The sequence below is a fragment of the Hippopotamus amphibius genome, chromosome 1 (assembly GCF_030028045.1).
Source record: "Hippopotamus amphibius kiboko isolate mHipAmp2 chromosome 1, mHipAmp2.hap2, whole genome shotgun sequence".
Taxonomy (NCBI): Eukaryota; Metazoa; Chordata; class Mammalia; order Artiodactyla; family Hippopotamidae; genus Hippopotamus; species Hippopotamus amphibius.
In genome coordinates this window covers 111,943,059-111,967,297 of record NC_080186.1, presented here as the reverse complement: position 1 = coordinate 111,967,297, position 24,239 = coordinate 111,943,059, and the positions used below count along the sequence as shown (strand labels likewise).

The 24,239-nt window shown below is 45.9% G+C and overlaps 1 protein-coding gene across 1 annotated transcript; it reads right to left on the bottom strand.

Annotated features, from left to right (window-relative positions):
• Positions 1-14: 14 nt before the first annotated feature.
• ACP6 (acid phosphatase 6, lysophosphatidic) lies at positions 15-18,096 on the bottom strand. Its single transcript, XM_057721471.1, has 10 exons — positions 17,389-18,096; positions 10,581-10,709; positions 10,348-10,478; positions 9,939-10,018; positions 6,712-6,799; positions 5,746-5,878; positions 4,617-4,717; positions 2,476-2,571; positions 847-1,012; positions 15-215 (listed from the first exon to the last, which is right to left on the bottom strand). Exons 1-10 carry the CDS (start codon positions 17,605-17,607, stop codon positions 72-74), a joined length of 1,287 nt encoding a protein of 428 aa, XP_057577454.1. The 5' UTR covers positions 17,608-18,096; the 3' UTR covers positions 15-71.
• Positions 18,097-24,239: the final 6,143 nt, after the last annotated feature.

Here is a 24,239-nt window from a genome sequence, read left to right as displayed (position 1 = left end):
ACAGCTGGAGGCACTGTGTAAAGAAAGGCATTTTATTTAAAAAATGAACACATCCTACTTGTACAAATCAGTCACTCTCCATTTCCAAGTCCCATCACTTGTGCTTCAGAGCAGAGTGTGTGGTATTTTTCTGGGCTTAAGGTATAAACTGACATGGTGTTCAAGAAGTTGTCCAGTGGACAGAGCTGGCTGGGGCAACCTTTCGGCACCTGCTCCTGTGGAAGAGACATAACTCAGCAGGGGCCCTGGGGACCCTGTCTGGCTCTTTTCAGCTGTACCCCGAGTTCTGAAAGGCTTTGACCAAATGGTATGTGTCTACATACATACAACAGCCAGGAAGGCTGGTCAACTTCCAGATTAAGAGCACTATGCCCTGCTTGTGAAAGTCACTCAAGAACTGCTGGCTGAGTTGACTGCGAAGACACACTCATGCTGACTCCTGAGCTGGGAAGGCTAAAGGTCTAAGCCTTGGGGAGTGCTCAGTCTCTGCCCTGAACAGCAACCTGCTGAAGCAGCCAAGGCACCAAGAGTGCTGATAGTACCACATCACCTCCCAAGGACATCATCATTGACATTCAACACAAGCTCACAGTCAGGATGTTACATCCTGGCAGAGACACTCAGGGGAAGACAAGGGTGGTCCTGTTCTTAGAAGATAAGGGATAAGGCCCAAGTCCCAGCCTGCCACCACATGCCCAGTTCTGCCTTATCCCTGGGCCACAGTCATGAGAGGATTCAGAGAGCTGAGGTACCAGTGGAGACGCCCTGGGCCCAAGGAGGGAGACCTGGTGCTAAAGGTGGGTGGGGCTGCCCATTCACCTCCCAACCCCACCCAAGAGCTCGTACCTTCCCCTGGTAATAGAGCTGCACAAACCACTCCTTAGATTCCCGGTGCTGGTAGAGTTCCACGGTCAGGTCCACAGCAAACGGGGGCCATTTGTGGTCAAAAATCCCCAGGGTCATTAAGAGAGGCATGAGGGTCACATCATGAGCTGCATAGAGGTACAGCTTTCTGCAAGAAGAAGACAGTTCTCCAAATTCTTTCCCTCAGGACTCTGGAGGCCAGGACACTGCCTGTCTCCTTGAGTGAGGAAACCGGGTGACATGTAGAAATCAGTGGAGCCTCGTATAAAACTCCTTTGAGGTAGACGGTGGGGGGGACCCTTATCCCCACTCCCCATGTTTTCATGAGGAGGGATTCTCACTGGCGTAGCTCTCCTGGCCTCCTCCTGCCCACCCACACACCTACTCCTCCCCCGTTGAGTTTTGAAGAAGAAACGAGGAGTGGGTGACACAGCCCCACCTCTCTCGTCTCTTTGGGACCCACCTGCGTACAGCAAATGTTCTTCCCACTCTTAGCCGTGTGAAGAGTTTAGCAGAGCAAGCTGTCCTTGTTGGAGAAGCTTGCAGTTTGGGGAAATTAAGTCCATTTCATGAATAAGCCTGTGTTGGCCCTCAGTACATTCTCCAAATGGTTTTAGTCAGTAATAAAGTTGCTATTTAAATCTCGATCTGCCTGACCCCTGTATTTATCTCTTGGGAAAGATGGAGGATTTTATTTGCTGACCCCAACCTAGAAGACTAGCATGGGACCCTACAGCATCCTACAGACACAAGGCCGAGGGGGGCAAGATGGCAAAGGCCAGTGGGAACGATAGCATCACTGCAGGTCTGGGAAGGACAGGGAAGGGCATTCTCATGATTTGCTATTACAAATCTAGGCTCAAAGCTCCTGAATCTTCCTCTTTCAACTCACTGTCCCCTACCTTTCCCATACTCATCACGCATTTCTAACTAGGTATAATTCTTTCTCTCAAGAAGGCAGTCTACAACAGCACTTCTCCAATTATTAGGGCACTGACAAACCAACTGCGGGTCTTGTTAAAATGCAGATTCTGATTCAGTGCCTCAGGCAGGGGCTGGGAAATCTAACAATCCCAGGGGATGGTGGAGTTGTTTATCTACAGACCACACTGTGCTTAGCACGTGCCTAGGATACATAACATTCCAAATCCCTAACCTGGGTTCCAGGCACTCCAAGAGCGGCAGTGGAGGTTCACAAGCCACTTCCAACCTTGTTAAATGCCCAGTAGAAATCCTACCCTCCTACGTACTCAATGAAGGTGTTTAAACTAAACAATCTATTAAGCAATTATCATTGTTCAGGGCTATGATGATACTATATCAGTGTGAAGTCCTAATTAGCTATTCTGTTCGACACATGTTCAACTAGTAAAAAATACATTCATTCATTCATTCAGGGTTCTTTTTTGCTAAAATAAAAATTTCAAAACATAGTAGGACAGGGGTGGCGGGATGAAAGGTAGAAATGTTATGAATGTCTCTGGGACATCTGGCCTCTACTTTCAGTCACTGACAGCCTCCTTCTCGCCCTCCCAGCACCTGGGTTCCCTCCCTGCAGTCAGAGGCCCCCCTGCCCTCAGCCACACCAAGCCAAGTTGCTGGGCCAGGTACCTGGTCTTGCCGGGTGGAGTGGCAGGGTCCACGACTTTCAGCAGGTTGCTCTCCAGGATGTGGAGGAAGGGGCCTACTGCCATCTGCAGGCTTTCCCTATGGTGGGTAAACAATACTTAAGTACCCAATGGGTACTCCGCACACGAGGGATGCAGACTGGTCCTGCCCCCTTGAACCTCATGGGCCCGACCAGACAGAGCTGAGAAAAGACAAGGGACACACGAGGGACAGTCACAGGCAGTAAGGAGAGAGACAGCGCCGCCTCAGGTCTGAGGGCTCTCTGCGTGCAAAGACTGCCAACAGTAACAGCGGCAGGATACAGACCTGGCGTGAACACGGCTGAGATGGGAGGGGTGGGAGCTGGCCACCAGAGTACATCATGGAGAACCAGGCCTGCACGGCTAAAAGAACAAAACTGGGAAGGACAGGGCGTAATGACTTCCAGGAATTCCAGAAGGCCCTTAGAAAAGCCATCCAAAGCAGCGGCCTAAGCTACGCTTCCTGAGTGTCAGCCCTGCTTCTTCGGAGTTGAGACCATAAGGACTTTTCTTATCTATTAAGAAGAAGTTCAGCGCTCGTGCTCCCAGGGTTGGCACTGCGGTTCCGCTGCGTTCATCCTCAGGCCTGTCACCTCATGACCACCAGGCGGTTACCTGGACTCAAAGCGTGTCTTCTCACAGCAGCAAACAGAGCGGGAAGGTGAGGGCTGGTAAACAGCAAAAAGGCTTGGTTTGGGTGCCTCTCATGTTTTATCAAAGAGAAAGGAAAAGCCTCTCCCAGAATTCCCAGAACCCAGTCACTGGCAAAAGGAAACAGGGTTGCCATGATTGGCTTAGACCAGTCTCTATCCATGGTGACTGGGTAAACAGCCACCTTTATAAATCAAGGAAAGCTGAGGCAATGGAAGCAACAGCTGAGGAGTAGGCAACCAATACCATATGCAAAACACACTTTCCAGAAGGATGTGTGCAGGCCAAGCCGAGCTGGATGGCATTGTGAAGCTGTAATCACTTGTCCCCGAAGAAACATCAGTTTTACGAAACCAGGGCGAATGGAAAGGAGAATGGATCAGGTCTTGTTTAAAATGCTTTACACTAGGAGAAAGCAAACTATGGCCGTGGACCAAATCCAACCCACCTGCCTGTTTTTGTCAAGAGTTTTATTGGAACACAGGTGTGCCCATTTGTTTGTGTGTCATCTGTGGCTGCTTTCACACTACGAGGGCTGAGATGAGTAGATGCAACAGAAAACACACAGGGAGTGGCAGCAAGCTGAGTGGCGCGTGGCGGCAGCCTTCCGAGGCCGGAGGCAAGTGCCAAGCGGCCACGCAGAGTAGGAGAAAAGCAGGCAGAGGCTCTTATGCTGATGAAAGACCAAGCAAATCCTTGAAATGTTAGCAGCTTTTTCCTCCCACTCATCTTCCCCAGGATTGTCCTTTTACTTCCCATTTCCCCTCTCTACCAAGTCACCTGTTCTGAGTTCAAGCTGAATGCTTTGAACCAATCATAAGAAAGGTGTTTTTTGAAATTTGGTAAGAGAGACACTCTCCATTCTGGTAGTCAGGAAATAGGTCTTCTAAAAACATAGCCCTAAGTACCAGTGAAATAGAGAAGACACAGGATGGGTGGTCAGAAGATCTGGGTTCAAGTCCTGCCTCTGCTGCTTGCTAGCTGAGCCTGGACAAGGTAGCCCACATCTCTCAGGCCCAGTTTCTCCATCTCTAAAGCTAGGACCTGTCAGGGATAATGACACCTTACAGCGAGAGCAGGAAAACGATTTGTAAATTGTAATATGATGACTAAAGTGAGCAGTAATGATTCTCCTTCAGCACCCCTGCCTCCCAAATCTTTTGAAACTTAAAGCAAAGGAAAAAGTCAGTGATTAAGAGAAACTCAGTTGAGTGGTGGCTCCTGGTTCTGTATAACAGTGAATGGAAGCAATAGGTCACGAGTCCCAGCTCGGGAAGTGGAAGGACCTAGGGCTGAGTCCACTCAGGAGGCCAGCAGAATGGGGGTGATTTCAGCCTCTGCACCCAGACAGCCAGCTAGCAGGTGTGAGCAGGCCTGATGAGCCCCCTTCTCCACACACTGGGAGGCCTGACCAAGCGTGACTTTATGCCAGCAGCTGAAGAGGCCCCTCACCTGTCTTCCCTTTGCAGGACGTACAAGGCTGTGTCCACAGCTCTCTGCTCAATCATCCGTGCAAACCTCTTCAGCGTGGGGCAGCTCGGGAGGCTGTGTACCTGAAAGGGCCACGGGTACAGTTTTAGACAGAAATGTTTCTCATCCACTGAAACTGGTCCCCAATCAGCTTCTGTGGAGCCCTGATGGTCTGTCTTCTCCTGGGGAGGACCTTAACAGCTCAACAATCTATGTCCCCAAGGCCCGTTGGAAACTATTTCTCAAGATCTAAAGACCCAGGGGAAAAAAACTGTTTTTCCTCTCCTTCTGATGCTCCTCATCTACTCCAAAGTAAAAAACATTTGCATTTTTTTAAGCTAAAAAAAAAATTGAATAAAATATAAGGCAAGGAATTCATAAATTTCTACTTGGCCTTCATTTTCCCCAAAATGATTTCTAAATATTATGCCATATAAATACTTTATATATATATATATATAAAGTCTTGTTTTATAAACTTAATCCTATTTTACACATAAGCATAAGGTGCATTTCTGCCTTCAGGGCACATTGTCAACTTCACAAGAGAAGGAAGGAGGATCCAGGCTGGACCGCCTTTAGGTGTCTGACTTTTGAATCTAGAGCAGTATTTCCCATTGTGTGTCTCCAGTATTTATTACATAAAGAAGAGTCTATGGCTAAACAAGTGTGAGAAAAACAGACTTAAAGATTAACCAGCTTTCTTTACTACAGGCTTCTCGGATTCTTTAACATGCTGATGTGCATACAGACTCTCCAAAAAAGTGATACAATAAAGAGAGATTCCAAAATTTTTAGACAACAATCCCTCCCTACCCATCACCCACCCCGCCCCCGCCTGCTCACATGATACACACTCACATTACGGGCATCCTGGTGAACATGCTTTAAGAAACTGTGGTCAAGAGTTAAATGTCTGTGCTCCTAACCCAGTGAGGGGTCCTCCTTGACTGTTCCCTCTTGTTCCCTATCCCTCAGTTCCCATGTCCGTGCTGTCTGCAAGTCCTATCATAGCTGCCTCCAAGCCAGGAGGCCTCCACACAGCTCTAGCTCAGAAGGCAGCCCACCAAGCCTCCCCCAGGCTCCCCCACCCCCAAGACAGCCAGCCCACCTGCTCTGCAGCCATGTTGTCCAGGAGGATAAGGAAGTCCACTTCATCGCTACTGTCAATGCCCATCCCTTCCTTCACTTTCTTCAAATCCTCTGAGATTCCTGGCTGCAAAGAAGCAGCCTGCCTCCGGCCTCTGCCAAAAATAAAAAGGTATTCCTCATATTTCCTTATATTGTATAGTAATTAAGTTTACAAAGTGTATCTCATTCATCATTTGGGATCTCATTTAACCTTCAACAACTCATTGGGGTTAGCTAGTATTATTGTCATTTTCTAGATGAATAAACTAAGGCTTTATGAGGTCAAATGACTTGTAAAAGTAAATAAGTAAATACCAGGACTAGAATAATAACTTGGATTTTCCAACTCCCACTATAGCATTATCAAAAACAATGCAAGCATGGTCAGGTCTGCTTGAAAACAGCATACTCCTTCTTCTGGGGGAACACGTACTACATAGTCTTAGTACAGTCCAGAAATACCTGAAAACTGAAAAGTGCCGTCAGCCCAAACCAATCTATCCTACACGGCAGGACATTGGTAAGAAAAGGGGAATCTAGGTCTTCTGCTTGCCCATCTGGATTTGCAGTTTGATGACTGACTTATTTATCTTTTATTTAATCATCTTTTCTGTAAGTTTCTTCACCTGCCCCGAGAGCCCAGGATTGAAGAGAGGATAATGCTTGGTAAATGGCGAAGCCCCACTCATGGCTGTACACACCACCTCTCCAGCCCAGCGTGGGGCTCTCCCCAGGTGTCCTGTACCTTCTCTATGAGCCTGTCATGTGAGCAAGAGCTGCCTCACTTCCTGCACAGCTGATGTCAGACCTGAGCTTAATGCAATCTCTCCCATCCCTTATCCACCAGCACAGCCAGCCTGGGCAGGCGCTCAGTTCCGGCAGAGCCCACCAACTAGGTAGTAAGCTGCTTATTGGGCCCTGCTGAGCAAGAATCAGGGGTGGTTACCTGGTTCTTTCCCGCAGGCTCCAGCAGTTTTGGTAGTTGGGGTACAAGACTTCAGAGCGTGCTTCGTCAGTGTGGATGATGACGGGTCCTGGAAGGAAGGTGGGAAGCACAGGCGGGAAGAGGCTTCAGCTTGGTCTCCCAGCATCTCTACTCTCTTCTTCTTCTCTCTGTCTGTACAAACAAAGCTGCTCCCAGAGGCAGATCATCAAGGTTACTCCTTAAGCACAGTGAATGCCTTCAACATGCCAACAGGAGTTCCCCTGTGGTCTGAGCAACAGAGAAAGCACGCAGCAGCCTTGTTCTGTCTAGCTCAAGCTCTCCTGCTGGGCCACCTACAGCCCAGAGCAGGTATAGGCCCCAATCAGACTGGCACAGCCATGACCCATTTGAAAAATCTCCTGCCTCGAGGTACCACCAGCACTTGGGGATTCTAATAAAGAATGGGCCATCCCTGACTTTATCAGAACTAGGTGATTTTCTTGCTTCCCGAAGTCCAATCCTATAGGCCAATATGGTGACTTATGTGACAATCCAAGAAAGCTGGCTATAGGGTCACAAACCCCTCAGACCCCATGGCCTTACCCAAAAGAAAAATGAGGCTTCTAGATGAACTACCAGGAATCAAGGATTAGGCTACAGACAGTGTTTCTTACAGACCTCACAGCAGCTTGCTCCCGCTCAGAGCTCACAAGTACCCTTGCCCCTCCCATCAATGCCCAAGGAAGGTGCTCTAACCCCTTCCCATGCTTTGCTCTGGGCCAGAGGTGGCAACAGCCTGTGGGAGCATCCTGGTCTACACAGCTCAAGCTCAGCTTCTCTGATGGCAGAGAAGCTTTTTGGAGTTCACTGAGGTCAATCTGTGGAGTGATTAGGTGCGTCTAAATCCCAAAGAGCTATTATTCCCAAACAAATTATTGATAGTCAAAACCTCAGGATTTAAAAATAGCCTATGGTGATTTGAGTAGAATACCAGGATTCAGACACACCTTGTTGGTCTGGACAGAAGAAGGAAATCAGACTGAAACTCATGAGTTTAGGCCTGAATCTACAACTAACCATCAGGATGGCCTTTGGAAGTCACTTCCCTTCTCTGGGGCTCATGTGTCAGTTGAAGGGATGAGACTAGTATTAGCAATTTTCAACTATTTCTAAAGCAGTGGAAGCTTTTTTTCTCCCACTATTAGATAAGGTAATAAAAGAAAAGATGCTGATTGCTTCAAGGTAGGGTCCAAACCACAGTTTACTTGCATGCCCCATCCCCCTCCTTTTCCATAGTTTCTGACTCTGAAGAATGTGGGGTTCTGCAGGAAACATCATAAAAAGAATAGATCAAATGATCAGAGACCCTCTCTAGGTACACATGTCTCCTGAGAAGCAGGGGAGCATAACAGTAAAGAGTATGGATTGTGAAATCAGACTGCCAGAGTTTAAATCTTCTCCATTTACCAGCTTTGTGTCCCTCAGGTAGTCATTTAACCTCTCTGTGCCTTAGTTCTCTTATCTGTAAAATGGGGATAATGTTACCTACCTCACAGTGTTATCATAAGAATTAAACAAGTTAATATCTGCAAAGCTTTTAGAACAATGTTTGATGTAGAGTAAGTCCTTCAAATGAGAGAATATTAGTAACTATGATTTAAACCTCTCATTAACACATGGTAATTCTTACTGGTACCTGACATTAGTGTCTGGATAACAGACCTACAGTTTATGATAAATAAGGCACATTTGAGTTGGCACTCAGATATGTGTTGAATGAACAAATGAGCAAATGCTACGGACTAACACCCTCCAGCTTCCCGCCACCAGCCTGATTCTCTGTAGCTTACTCAAAACCTTCTGGGACCTCTCTAGAATTCTACACTGGAAACAATATCTCAAAGTTGTGCCACTTCCACCAATGGTAGCCCCTTGTGGGGTTCTTCGGTCTATTCAAATCCTGATACTGGTGGCCAAAGTGTGGAAGTAGCTGGGACAGGAGTCAAATTGGAATGTGAGGATGTCTGGGTCCAATGCAGGGAGTGCCTACCCAGGCAGCCGCACCAAAGGCTGGTGATGACAGCACTTTCTTCCTTGCAAGAAACCCAGAGCAGCCTGAGTCTGAGACCTGCCTGTAGATCAGTCTGCCACCAAGAAACACCTTTCCCACCTCAGCTATACTTTAGGTGGTTCTGAGGAGAGGACATTTGCCTTTTAGAAGCTGAGCAAGTAAACAGCTTTCAGAAGGCCAGGCACTGTGGATTAATTGCTAAGCTCAGGACTCCCAAGAGGTAAGGAGCAGCCCACCCTGTTTGCTTTACATTACTGAGGCTCGCTGCTTGTGTTCAGCCAACTTCAGCCAGAACTAGAAGCAGTACCCAACCCAGCTGGGGGCAAAGGCCACCCTCCTTTGGCCTGAAGTTTCTATATTTTACAAATTTTTTAAAAGCCTGATGGAAATGTTATCTCTATTTGAGATACTACTACAGAAGCTAAAGAAAATAACAAGAACCTTTGCTTTATGGCATCATTTTAGTATTTTAATATGGGTGAGATCACGATGATGTGAAACTCAGACCTGCAATTAAATGTAAATTTGAATCAATTACAAATGACAAGATGCAGTTTCATTGGATCGTCAAAGGCCCTCAATACACGAGATCCGTAAGGGAAAATAATGCATGTAGTTCTTGGTGGTGAAAAGGTTGAGAACCTCTAGCTGTGCTCATTCACTGGCTGAATATGTCAAAACCCGAACTCGACTGACTTTCTTAACTAGGAAAGGCCATGGGGAATACTGTTGACACCGCCTGGCTCACACTGTGGATTACACTGAGGCCAGGGCAGGAGCAGCAGAACTGGGTCCCAGCGAAGTGTCCCTCCTGCCCTCCTTCCTTGTCAGCAGTGTCTCTACTAAACAAAAAGGTCCCAGTACGGTTCACGAGACCTGGCTGGGGCTGCCTCACCCAGCTCGTGTAGACGCTTAAGAGAAGAAGTCACAAGCCAGAGGCGCATCAGGGCGGCTGATGCTTGTCACGGGCGTGCAGGTCGGGCCGGCTAGGGCAGCAGCCGGCCAGACACAACACCGGGGTGCCGCCAGAGTAACAGGTACACCACGGAAGCCACAGGAGCAGGAGGAGCGAGACCAAGGGGACAGACTCCAAGAAAGAGAAGGCGGGGAGGCTTTGGAAGTGAGAAGAAAAGGCTCCTCAGGGACGGGGGCTGACTTGTAGACCCCAAACTCGAACCTTCTTTCTGACATTGGAAAAGCCCAGCCAGCAAACAGCGGGTAGACTCCAGATTCCGATATATGTTGGTGGAACGAATGCTAGAAAAAAAAAAGGTAGAGAAACTCATAAAAGGAAGATTTATATGTACACTCTACCTTATTCCTCCAGAGCAGCTGGGAGACTTTCAAGACTACGTAAAGGGAGCTACAGGGCCAGGGCCTCTCTCTCTCTGTGGGATGGCTGCCCAGTGACCTGAAGGTTAAAAAACATGACCTCCAGTGACCACTTGTTCACTGAATCCTACTGTACTAGGGTAACTGCCCCCAGACTACCTTGGATGGGAGTGGGAACCACCTCGGGGGTCAGGGCAGGTTTTCTCATGCTCAAGACCTTATTGGGTGCAATATCCCTTTTTCAAGTGACTCACAAGACCTCCAGTGGGTTGAAGGTTGGTGAAAGGAAGGGGATGTCCTCCACGTAGTTCTTCCTCAGCCTCTTTCCCAGGGCAAACATCTGCTGCATGCCCACCTTGGTCAGCTGTCCAGCAAACATGCCCCCCTGAGACATGGGGGAGGAGAGAGAGAAGAATGAAAACGTCTGGTGGCTGTAAACCATCACAGCTCTGCAGGCGGCTTTCCGGAGCAGGGAGGCATCGCTCACCTTCAGCGTGGTCTTGTGGTACTGCGAGTCGAAAGGAGAATGTGGTTTCGGGCCACCAGCTAGATTGGTGACTGTGTAATCAAACTGAGTTTGGGGTGGGACCTCTAACAGCTGGGGTTTCCACTCTACCTGTTGTGACCACAAAAAACAACACATTGTTTAAGAAGGGTCTTGAAACAGAGCATTAACACCCAACAGCACATAGCTAGAACCACACCGACACTAGACCAGCAACCTTCCCATGAGAAGGAAGGAAAGAAACTTTAACTCCAGCTCCAATTAAGGGAAGAAAAGACTGTGATTTATTACTCCAGGTGTCTTCAGCCCAAGGGCCTGTTCCTGTTGTACACACTGGTACTCACTGCTAAGGTGCTGCTCTGGCACTAAGCCCAGACTGAAGTAAAGGGGAGAAGCAGGCAGAGGGCCCGGCACCCAATACTTGGCAAATGAATGACTAAACAAATGAATTAATATAATCTCAGTGATCACAGACTTGTAAGAATTTTTAAGGAATCAGTCTGCAGGCTTTTATGGCCCCTCCTTAAGGACTCCTGTAACTACTACATATTTCCCTTCCCTTCACCCAGTTTCTCAAACAAGTAGCTGCCCTCCAAGAAACCTTCACTTCTTCACCACCTTCCTTTATTCCTTGCAATCTGGCCCCTGCCCCAACTGTACTAGTTTTCAAAATATAACAAGTAGTCACAGGCTTCACAGCTCCAGCTGCCCATTAAATTCTTATACGCATTGAGTCACATGTGATGACTTCAGTTTTAAAAACAAAAGTCTTTTCTTCTAATCCCATATACCAGCTCCTCTTCCCAACTTATTATGACTCTCAAGGCTACCTCAATTCTCCTAGTCCCCGAAACTCAAACCTCTGACTTTCCCCACTGCCCCCCCCCATCCCACTCCAAACCCTGTGGATCACTGGCTAGAAAAAAACGTCACTCCCACTGGCCCTTCTTTTATCTTATTATTAGAGTATGAAACCTTATTACCTCAGGCAAAAGCCTGTGACAGGCTCTCCCCCCACCCCCGCCCCCCAATCCATATACTGTACACACAACCACCTGATTACCCTTGCTAGGCCACTTTCATGATATCAGTAGCTTTTTCCTAATGTTCCAAGAGATGAGCATCTGCCTCCCAGGACTTGTGGCCCAGCCTCTGTCCCCAGCTGCACCACCACTGTGCCTCTCTCTTTCCCCACCCAGGCCAGACCACGCTCACTGCTTCCTCTATACCTTCTTTCAGCTTGCTTCCCTTGCTTGGAGGGACCCCTGTCCCTCTCTGCCCATCCAGCTTCTCTCCAAGATTCAATGACAGCTCAAGCCTTACCTCCCCATCAGCGACTGTTCCAGCTTTCAGTGGTGGTCTTTTTTTTTTTTTTAAATAATACATTTTATTATACATAATTTTACCTTGGAAGAAACGAGCTATAAACAAATATTGAAATCTGCCTAATGATGTGCACTCAGTGGTTGTCTTCTTATCTGAATTCCTACAGCACTTACAACATGTAACTCAATTTCCCACTGCTTCATTTTGTTTTAAAACTAACATTTGAAAACCTACAATGTCACATGTCATTGAATTTATCTTGGCACCTTCCAGAAATATCCCAGGAGAGGGCTACTGGGAGTCCCAAGTCTATTCTCCCAAAAGGCATTGCCTCAGCCTCACCTGCACCCAGGCTCCAACACCTGAGCCCCTTCCCCTGCTGGTGCTACAGCAACTGATAATCAGAAGATTGGGTGTTCAGAGCAGAGACCTTCTTCCTACAAACTTTTAATCACTGCTCCTCCTTTCAAAGTTCTACTCCTATAATTCCCTGCATAAAACCCTTCAAGGGCTCACAGCTGCATGATGGCCCCACCTCTCTCTTTCTTCACCAATTTTCTGCCCTGCACATGTCCTCTCTAGGCACACAACTCTGTTTCCTAGAACACCATCCTCATACCTCCTGGCCTTTCAACCTCATGTTTCTTCTATCTGGAGTTTTCTTTCCCTTTTCATCCAGAAAGACTTCTGTTCATTCCACATAACTGTTCCCAGAAGATGTGACCTTGACCCCATGCTCTCACAGCAGCCTCAGTGGCTTTTTTGGGTAGCCTTTACTAAACTGTGTTAGACAAGCCTAACTAATCTGTCCTGCTCAGTAGACTGAGCTTCCTGAGAACAAAGCCTGTGTCATCTCTTGACCTCTGCATTTTGGATGTCCAACAAAGGGCCCCGCACACAGCAGGCATAATTAATAGCTCCAACAATTTGCTAGAACCTGTGAAAGATACCAAGATTGAGATAACATGTCCCTGCCTTTTGTGGATTTTCAGGTTAGCAGAGATAGCAACCTATGTATGTAAATAGCAGAACTAAAATAGAAACTATGAGCTACAAGAAACCAGAGAAAGGCCATAGTAGTTCAAAGGCAAGACAGACCTTCTCTTCTGGCCGAGGATTCAGGAAAAGTTTCATGGAAGGAATGGTATTTGAAATGAATAGGATTTAGATAAGCAGAGACCAGGATTTGAGAGTAAGAGGTAGGTAAGAAGAGAGGGTGGTGGTGGTATTCAGATTCTAAGAATAGGTAGAAAGCTTGAGCAAAGCAGAGATGGGGAAGAATGTATAGAGGAAAGACGTGGTTTGGTTTGCCTCAACCTGGGAGTGGTTTTCAAACTTTTTAATTAGCAAATATCACGTAGAGTTATATTTGTATATTTAAAGGCAAAAACTGGAGTTCCTCTAGTTGAAGTAGGAGTGGGAACCCAGAGCCCCAGCCACTCAGCATCCCCTTAGCCCACAGGCTCCACAGAATGGCTGGAAAGCCATCAGTATAGATCACAACTGAAATGGAAAGACTCAATGCAGAAAAGCCAATTTCAAGATGTCTGCAACAGAGCTGGTGAGAGCCTAAGGCCTCATCTGAGGCAGCAGGAATACAAGGGGTGGATTCAAAACATTTGAGTCAAACCTGGCCAGTGAGTAGATAAGAGCTTTATTTGGAGGCTGTATTGGTAGGTAAACAAAAAAGACTAAACAAAAAATTAATTTTGAGTCTGGGTGCCTAAGGTGGTAAGGGTAACGGAAGTACTCCTTGACTAAAACTAAGGCCAAGACAGAAGAATAGTTGACAAACTGAGTTCAGTTTTGTACAATTTAAGTTTGAGCTATCTCCTTTGAGTTCCCAGCCACTCCCAGCATATTTCCATAATGGAGTCTGTTTTGGCTCTCTCCTTCATCACATTGCAAACTCTTTTCTCTTTTACAGCTGAGATTGAATTAGCCATCTTTGTAAGTCCAGTGTCTAAGTGCAGGTCCTGACACCAGGTCCGCTGGGCCTGCTCAGCCACACTAAGAAATCTTCTCCTGTTAGGTGCATTCACCAACAGAGGATCTCTGGTTTTCCTAGGAGATGACTCCTGAGGTCTACATTATATCAAGTCTAGAGTACACGTTTTCAAATTTTCAACAATGGATGATACATCAGTTCCCTACATGGTGTCCATACCACATATACACTCTCATTTTTGTTGCTGCTTTTCAGCTTCGGAGTTAGTGGCAAAGACTAACTTTATAATTTTATTTATTTATACTCCATTTTCAAGAACTAACTTAAAGTAGGTGGTAGCAATACCTAAAATATAGTAAGATAACCTATTTACTTGTTTATTTATTTAGGCCACACCACGCGGCTTGCAGGATCTTAGTTTCCCAGCCAGGTATGGCACCCATGCTCTCGGCAGTGAAAGCGTGGAGTCCCAACCACTGGACCGCCAGGGAATTCCCAAGATAACCAATTCAAAGTAGACAAAAAAGACAAAAGCAGGGCTTCCCTGGTGGCGCAGTGATTAAGAATCCGCCTGCCAATGCAGGGGACACAGGTTTGAGCCCTGATCGGGGAAGATCCCACATGCGGCAGAGCTACTAAGCCCATGCGCTACAGTTATAGAGCCCATGTGCTGCAACTACTGAAGCCCACGCGCCTAGAGCCTGTGCACCAAAACGAAGAGTAGCCCCCACTCTCCGCAACTAGAGAAAGCCCATGCACAGAAACGAAGACCCAACACAGCCAATAAATAAATAAATAAATAAAACCTTAAAAAAAAAAAAAAAGACAAAAGCAAATGAGTATAGGGACAAAAAAATGGATACAGTAATAAAGTTTCTCAAAAAATGCATGCTATGAAGATCCATATACTTACTGTATGTGGGCTAAAAGATTCAGCACTAAGCTTTCTGGCTTTTATATAAAAGGAGAAACTTGATCAGCCAGACAAGCTGAAAGATAAAAGCAAGCCAACTGTTCAGAAGAAGCACACCATTTCTCATGCTAACAGACAAATTCCTCCCAAGGGCCCTCACAAAGAGGATAGAGTAATATAATGAACATCTTTCCAGTAGTCACAGCAATGAGTTTTGTGGGATTGTTTCTCATTGTTCCCTCGACACAGAATGATAGCATCTCACCAAAGCACATTTCCGTGAAGACAATACTATGCTGGGATCGATATGCTACATTTCAGGTAAAAGAAAAAAAATCTACATAAAAGTAAACAAAAACTTCCATGTGTAGATTTTAGAATAACCTAATGATTTGAAACCTTGCACGCTGCACACTAGTATCCCTGGGAAATTTTTTTAAAGTTACTGATGCCTGAGCCCCTTTCTAGGCTAATGACAACCAGATCTCCTGGGGATGGGACCTCAGCTTTTTAAATGCCATCCAGTCCAGATAATTCTAAAGCTTCACCAGAGAAGCTCTTACCATGTCTGCATGCTCTGGGTCAATTAAATCAGAATCTCTGGGAGACAGACCTAGGCATCAGTAATTTTTAAAGCTCCCCAGTTGAGTCCAATGTCCCATCAAGGTTGAGAACCACCACTGCACAGGAATGAATGGACCGACCAGAACATCCTTCATGAAATGCTTCCTGCAAACCACTTCTCTTAGCTGAGCTTTGAATAAGTAGTCACAGTCTAAGTTGATCAAGAGTTAAGCTCATAGCCTAAATTGAACAAGAGCTGGTTCTACCCCTCACTTTTATGCACAAGACTTCATACAAGATAACCAAAGACATTCAATGCCTCTGCCTAAAGTGAGAATGTGAGTGGGCAACAGAGGTAATGTGCCTTATCTAATTGCAAAACGACACCAAGGACTCAGATACTCTATATTTTGTGGCTACAAAGACAGAAGATGAATGAAGCTGACATTCTACCTGAGCCACAACTGCCCCTTCCAACATAAAGACAGAAAATACCCATCACACACCCACTGGCTCAGGAGAAAAAGAATCTAAATCTTTTTCCGGGTCCTTCAGGGAGCACATATGTTGTCTATAGGAGGTCCAGGCCTAGACATTCAGACTTTTATTCTCTGCCACCACTGATAACTTTGTCTTCTATTCCTATGTTATTTTCCATACAGCCTTTCTGTACCAAGAATAAATGGAGATGAAAGGGGAGTATACAAGAGATGGGCTACATACAAAACTATAAGGAAAATTTCGTGACCTAATATAAAAAGCCAAAGTAAGAGATTGAAAAAAGATCAAAGTATCGAAAGAAAGAAAGAAAGAAACAGAAGGAAAAGAGTAGAATTCAGGTACCAGATAGAATGTGGTATAGCCATATAGAAAGGCTAACTAGAAACCTGATAATAGAATTAAGTGCCTGCCAACATTTGTTCTTTTATGTGGAAAGTGCTTTAGAGGTTTGATTTCATGTGTGGCCAGCTTTAGAAACTGGGTTTTCAGTTGTACAATGTGAGTTGTACAACTCTGAGGGTTTCTTAAAAGCAACTGTCATCATGAGTATGTCTGATATCAGATTTGGACATCCTGTTGAACCTGCTCCAATATCAACCTGGAGAACTGACAATGCAAATGCACCCCACCAGTAAGTTTGACACCTGGATGCCTGGGGATTTCAAGTTGCCTATTTGTCTTCACTAGGAAGACAGTTCTTCAATCACAGGCCTGCCTGCTATGATTCAGAGATCCTTACTGGCTCTCCCCAAGAATCAGATCCAGAAAGGGTAACCATTTTCGAAACTATTTGCACTTTAATCATAAATATCCTGACCAAAACCAGGTAGATTTTAAGACATAAGCCACAAAAACTAATCAATTAAAAAATTTTCTTTTCCTACCTCAGATTCCTTCCACATTAGGTTTAGGAACCCAAAATAAAAAAGGAGAGCCCCAAGCACGTGTTACCAAAAAATCTTCAGTGTCTGAAACAGTCTCCAGCAAACCCTGAGAAAAAGCTGCAGTGAAATCTGTTCCCAAAGGTATTAACTTCTGTTATCCACTACGATCCCAGTTAGGGTGGTTCCCGTCACAAAGGTCCCTGCAACTCTCTGACAACCATCAAAATGGTCACACAGAAATACACCACACCCTTGTGCTCAAGTTCCCACAAATATTTATCAGAACTGCGGAATCTCAGGCCCTATCCCACATCGGCTGAATCAGAATATGCATTTTAACAAGATTCCTAGGCGATTTATACGCACCATGGGAAGCACACTACTACTAGCTCTGCTACATCACAGCCAGCCGGGGCGTAACTGGAAGTTTCCCGGCTGCCCTGCAATTCGCGGGTCTGAGGGGTCTAGGGGAGGGATGCGGCGGGCACCGGGCCAGCACCTTTGCTCAAACTGTTTTCCCTTCGTCTGGACCCAGCCCGAACCCCCGCTCCGTGAAAGTAAAATTCCAAAGGTGGTGTGTGTTGGCGCGAAGAGCCTGGCCCGCCCCTGGTTGGCCATACAGTCCTCGCCCCACCAGCCCGGCGGATTTCTCACCTGCTCCTCCTGCGGGAGCGGCTTGAGAGGGCTCCGCGCCCCATGTCGGAACACGACTTGCACCATTTTCAACTCCAGCAGGCTTCGGTCGATGGGATTCTGGCAGTCCGCCTCCCGCAGCTCGGCCAGCGCCACCCGCCGCTGGTGGAGGCAGTACGCCAGCGAGGTCAGGACACCCACCGGGGCCCACATGCGCACCCTGAAGACCCGGGAGATCATGGTGGAGACCCCTCGGCTGCCCTCTGCGGGGAGGGTGCAGAAAGCGAATACAAGCCCTCCGCGGGCGATGGGGCTCAGCAGCCGCCCCCAGGTTCCCGGGAACCAGCGGGCACGCACATCCAGCCACTCGAGCTGCGACCGCGGCGACTCCCAGCCCGGAAGGGGACCCAGAGTGTGAGCGTGGGGGAAGAAGCGGAGGTGGGAACAGCCAAGACTCCCCGGGACTTTTATCCCCGGTCGGGGTTGGCTGCTCCTGCCGTAGACTGGGCGGGGGGACGGGGAGCTCAGCTCCTTCTCTTTCGCCCTCTAGGGAACCTTAAACTTGTAGTCCAAGTTCGGCCTCCAGCACTCTTGACCGGACAGTAACCTGTCCTGAGTTGCTCCGCGACAGTGACTTCATTAACACAGATCACTGGATTCCACTTTTTTTATAAGCTCTCACCCACTTTCTCACCCGCCCTACCTGCCCCAAGTGGACCCGCGCAGAGGAGCACGGGAAAACGAGTCCCGCGGTGACACTTGTCCGGAGGTTCGCAGTTGCGAGAACTACAACTCCCACAAGGCTGCGCGCCGTGGGCCCGCCCCTGGAGGTATTAGCCCGCCCCGGGCAGTGGGCCTCGCAGCTCAGGCTGGCACGTTAGAAGTCTCCGGGACTGCGGCGCTCGTGTGTGGGAGTGAATCCGCGAGTTTGCCAGGCTGATTGGGTAGGAGGCATGAAGACAGGGGTGGATAGAATTGGGTGGTGCAGAGGATTTATTTTGAGTCTAGGGAGTGTAGAAGACTTCCTTGAAGTCCTGGACGTTGGGGTTCGTGAATTAAGAGCCAAGTACCGTTTGCGAAGGGCGGCACTAGGCGCTTTATATAATATTTAATTTTCATTCGCTATCCCCCTTCTATATTTAAAGAGGCTTAAATCGTTGCAAACGTATAGAACTTCCAGCTCATTGATGTGTTTACTTACATGCAGAATATTTCTTGTGGAAAAAATCCAGGCCTTGCCTGCAGATGTCCCAGGGACTAAGCGCCTTAGCTAGTCTTAACCACCTTCTGGTCTGGTTTCTCATACCTCTGTTCCAGATGTTTGCAACAGGGCACGATGGAACCATCTGTTTCCATCTCAAGGCAAAAGTCAAGTTGTGAGGAGAGTCTGAATATATTGACATTGAAAAAACCAAATTCAAAGTTTTTTGTTTTTTTTTAAAAGGGTCTTTCCTGGCAGTCCAGCTGTGAAGACTACACGCTTCCACTGCAGGGGTCATGAGTTCGATCCCTGGTGGGGGAACTAAGATCCCACATGCCACGTGGTGCGAACATGTAAAAAATATTTTTAAAATGTTAAAAAAAAAATCAAAAACAACAAAATGTAAAAAAACAAAAACAAAACAAAAATGTAAGACAACAAAACCAAACCAAATTCACCTGAGTGAATTTGAAGATCTAATTGGCTTTGTTCAACCATTCATGAATGAATGGGGCAGCATCCCATCTAGCAACTAGAGTGCTGGGAGGGGTTGTACAAAATGGAAGGGTTTTAATAGGCAGAAGGAGGGTGGGGCAAGAAGGTACTTTTTAATAAAAGAAAAGAAGGGAGTGTTAAAAGAAAACGGTTCCCCTTCTGGGAAGGGGGCAGAGAAAGGGACTGGCAAGGGGTTTATCATGCAGATTGCCTCTTCTGGGGGTAGGGACTAGGGTTGATGGAGAGGGACCACAGGACAGATTACCTTACTGGTGCTTAACCAGAAAATTCCAGACTGGTCCATTAATGTTACATTTCTGGGGGAGCTTAAAACTGCAATTAGACATAGGTACTAAACCTAGACACTAAATCTAGGTTTGGTATCATGGGCTTTAGCACAAGTGATGCCATTTTGGTCCTGTGGTTTTCTTTTTAACAACATCCAACCAGTTCTTTTATCATTCTGAATTCTATCATTGAATCAAACTGGGCCAGGTGTGAGGGCAACATACTGTGAAGTATGGCTCCTGACCTGAGTTTAAACTTGTTCACCAAGCTAGAAAATTCTGAATGTCCTACTATCAGGAAGGGTCATTTTGAAACACTGCACATTGTTACAGTTTTCCCCCTGGCCTAGCCCGTGGACCCACTTCTCAAGAGTCTTATTGTGTGTCCTGATATTATTGAAAACTGAAAGCTGTTCTTCTAGCCTAAGTAAGGTGTCGGGAGCACCAGACAACACTGCTTCGGAACCTGTGTAATGAAATGTGGCCTCAGTGGGGAAAGCTGTTCTCAGCAGGTGAGCGAAAACATGGTATAACTTTAATGCAGAAGGGCCCTGGTGTTTGAGCAGCTTCAGCAGCCCTGGTAGTGCTGGCATATCATAGCAGCTCCAAGGTAATATAATGTTGGCATCTGGGTGCCATTGCCTTCTGCATAATGGACAGGCCACCCTAGGCCACATCCTGTACCCTGGTAGCCTCAGTTCAGACTTGGGAGGCATCATGAGCAGCACCTTTGACCTGGATGAGCTTTGCTGCTGGAGCGCACGTGTGTGGTTGCTGTGGTGAGCAGTGCTGCAGATGTCTTAGCAACAGAGCTCTGCAGGAAGCCAGAGCAAGTGAGGTTGGAAAATGACAGATTCCCTGCGGTAGTTAAAAGCACTGTTTGTCAGCACAGGTGAGACAACACTTGGGGAGTCCTGTAAAGATTTGGTGTGTTATATATGGTGCTGGTAGTGTTAGTAAACTGCAGTTTAAAAGAAAAGGTAGAAATCCTGAACTCCTGCTCTGGGCTACAGAGTGGCAAGAGTGGCGGATGTGGGTGGTAGGGGGACTTAACGACTGATATTGTGACCTTGGCTTGGGAAATAAGCCCTCCTCCCACCAAATTGTCTTCAGAGGGTTGCTTTAATATTATGCCAAAACTCAGTTTGAATTATGAGATAAGAAACAACACTGTTTTATCTCCAGTAGTGAGCACAGTGCCTGACTCCTAAGTACTCCACAAATACCTGCTGAATGAAATTATAGGATGTATGTATCATAGGAATATTGTTGAGGACATTGTTCATTATATCACTTATTGCTCCCTCTATAAATCTCCTCTTGAGAAATTTGTTTTAGTGTTAGCATTAGAACAAACATTAAAACCCATGAAGATTACTTTTCCTTCATTTTTGCCTTGGCTGACAGAAAGCTTGGAGCTTTATTTTATTTTATTATTTTTTAATATATTTTTAAAATATAAATTTATTTGTTTATTGGCTGCTTTGGGTCTTTATTGCTGCACACAGGCTTTCTCTAGTTGCAGCAAGCAGAAGCTACTCTTCATTGTGGTGCACAGGCTCCTCATTGCAGTGGCTTCTCTTGTTGTGGAGCATGCTCTAGGTGCATGGGCTTCAGTAGTTGTGGCACACAAGCTCAGTAGTTGTGGCGCAGGGCCTTAGTTGCTCCGAGGCATGTGGGATCTTCCTGGAGCAGGGCTCGAACCTGGGTCCCCTGCATTGGCAGGCAGATTCTTTTTTTTTTTTTTAATTTTTTTTAAAATTAATTTATTATTTTTTTTGGGGGGGTACACCAAGTTCAATCATCTGTTTTTATACACATATCCCCATATTCCCTCCCTCCCTCGACTCCCCCCACCATCCCTCGAGTCCCCCCCATCCTCCCCCTCCCAGTCCTCTAAGGCATCTTCCATCCTCGAGTTGAACACCCTTTGTTATACAACAACTTCCCACTGGCTATCTATTTTACAGTTGGTAGTATATATATGTCTGTGCTACTCTCTTGCTTCATCTCAGCTTCCCCTTCACCCCCCACCCCCTCCCAAACCTCGAGTTCTCCAGTCCATTCTCTGCATCTGCGTCCTTATTCTTGTCACTGAGTTCATCAGTACAATTTTTAAATTCTGTATATGTGAGTTAGCATACAATATTTGTCTTTCTCTTTCTGACTTACTTCACTCTGTATGACAGACTCTAGGTCTATCCACCTCATAACATATAGCTCCATCTCATCCCTTTTTATAGCTGAGTAATATTCCATTGTATATATATGCCACATCTTCTTTATCCATTCATTTGTTGATGGGCATTTCGGTTGCTTCCATGTCCTGGCTATTGTAAATAGTGCTGCGATAAACATTATGGTACATGTTTCTTTTGGGATTATGGTTCTCTTTGGGTATATGCCCAGGAGTGGGATTACTGGATCATATGGTAGTTCTATTTGTAGTTTTTTAAGGAACCTCCAAATTGTTTTCCATAGTGGCTGTACCAACTTACAATCCCACCAACAGTGCAAGAGAGTTCCCTTTTCTCCACACCCTCTCCAGCATTTGTTGTTTCCAGATTTTGTGATGATGGCCATTCTGACCAGTGTGAGGTGATACCTCATTGTGGCTTTGACTTGCATTTCTCTGATGATGAGTGATGTTGGCAGGCAGATTCTTAATCACTGCGCCACCTAGGAAGTCCCTTGGAGCTTAATTTTAAACTTAACCACAGCATATATTTAGAACCTAATAGCTAATATAACTGATCTTTTCCTCCAGGATATCACCCTGGATTGGAAACGGGCAAAACTGTAGAAAGGTCAGTGAGGCTGTTGCAGGCTTCTAGGTATGAAACCTTTAGCAGGCAGAGTTAACAAGAGAGTGAGAGGGAGGGAGGAGCCAAGGATGACTTCTTAGTTCCTGGGTTTGGCAACTTGCAGAGGATACCTTTAACCAGGAAGGAGGTTGAGCAGAAATTAGCAAGTTAATTTTGAATATGTACATTATGAGGTTAGCTGTGAGGCATTTAAGCAGCAATGCCCTCTAGATTACATGGGTGTGAAACTCAGGATAAAATTTGGACCAGGGGCATGTAGGTGGAACTCCTCTGTGCAGTTATTAATTGAAACAATAAGAGTGGATAAGATTCCCAGGGTGAGTGAGTAGAGTAGAAGGAGAAAAACAGGGGGCTAGGACAGGACTCTGAGTGTTACTGATCAAGGGCTCATTGCACAATGAGCATGGAAGCGAATAGCATGGCACAGCTTTTGAGAAAAGAAAGAACTTTATCTTGAAGTCTACTGATAAGCAGATGGGAGGCAAGGCTTTCAAACCTCTCTCCTTGATCCAATGTCGGGGCAAAGTTTAAGGGGTTAGGGGAATTTCAAACCTGGAAGCTGATTAGCTAGTCTTGAATCAGTCCATATGAACTACCCATGCTGCTGGAAGCCGGCTTTTCCTTACTGAAGGACTTCTCACTTTGTAAAGGGCTCTGGTGGCAACGTTTCTGGAGGCAAGCCTGGTTTGTGGGTTAAAGTCTCACCCTAAAGGAGCCAATATAAAAGGTTACCACTGCCAAAGTACTCAAAGGATTCGAGTCCAAAACCCTGGGTTAGAGTCCAAGGTCTTTGGATTTCTCTGCTTGTCTGTGTTTGTCTGTGCTTGTTTTATTTGTTAGGAATAGGCTAATAGGGTTAACTATTGGATGACCGCAGCAGAGCTTTGTTGAATCTGCTTCCTGTCGTTTTGCTCTGGTTATCCTGAGGAAAAAACACCTCCAAAATGGGGAATGTCAACATTACATCTACTAATTTAACAGGAAGGGGGGAAAAGGAAAGAAAAACATCCTATCAATCAGTCTAAGGAATAGAGTAAGCACAATAAAAATAAATAGGAAATATAAGGAGTAAAATCAGTGAAATGGGAGCCAGGAGGAATCATCTGTTTGCAAATGGGAGGTCAGCATGGATTAAAAAGCACAGCTTTGTGTCTTTAGAGTGATTTGACAAATGGCAGAGATTAAAGAGAAGCAAAACAGGTGGGGCAACGTTACTAGACACATAGATGCTTTAGGAAGGTTGCGAGTGTTAAGGTAGTAACAGGACAAACAGAGGTTTTATATAATTACTTGCAGTTTAAATAAGAAATACCATAGTCAAACTTGGCCTACATTTAGCCAGCTGTAAAATAAAGCAAAAAATCTTCCAAACACAAGCAAAACTTGATAAGAACATTTTCAGTGAAAATAGCTCTTAAATACATCTAGAGGACGGCCTGAGAAGATTGAAGTATTTTGAAGATGGAGGTAATGTTTCCAGTGCAGATAATGTATAGAATCATCTGGGTATAGAACTTTATCAGTAAGTTTGTGCTTTGTTCTGTTTGTACCTGTCCTTTCAGATGACAATATGGTTCTTTTAGCGATGTACTTTTATTCCGTAATTTTTAATGTATTGTGTCCTCCTGTATATGGTACACTGGAGTTATGAAAAAGAAGAAAATGATTTTCTTTTGTAACACTGCTTGGCCCCAGTATCAGCTGGAATCAAGGGAAAATGACCCAAGAATGGGTCTTCGAATTGTACAACTATTTTACAATTAGACTTGTTTTGCAAAAGAGAGGAGAAATGGGACAAAATCAGCTTTATCCCTGTTTCTTGCAAGAAAAGTCTTTTACAATTGAACACATTTTAGTTTTTCTTCACTGAGAATTTTACCTCTCTTTTGTATGAGCCAAACTATCAAGGAGCTAGCATTGAACTGCTTTTAAGTGTGCGTGTGTGTATATTTATATATATGCACACACTATTTTGAGAAATATAATGAAGGAAATTCGGTCAGCCAACTGCAAAGCTCAGACTTCACTCAGGGCTTGTTTTTCTTCAGAGAAGGGACTCTCAGA

Bases quoted from the DNA above. Each gene is read 5' to 3' on its own strand.
- ACP6 (XM_057721471.1), bottom strand. From the start codon at position 17,607: ATGATCTCCCGGGTCTTCAGGGTGCGCATGTGGGCCCCGGTGGGTGTC. The intron at 6,800-9,938 runs GTTCGAGTTTGG...CCTTCCTTCCAG, and splicing joins TTTCCAATGTCAGAAAGAAG to GACCCGTCATCATCCACACT. The intron at 1,013-2,475 runs GTACCTGGCCCA...TTCTTCTTGCAG, and splicing joins ACTCCACCCGGCAAGACCAG to AAAGCTGTACCTCTATGCAG.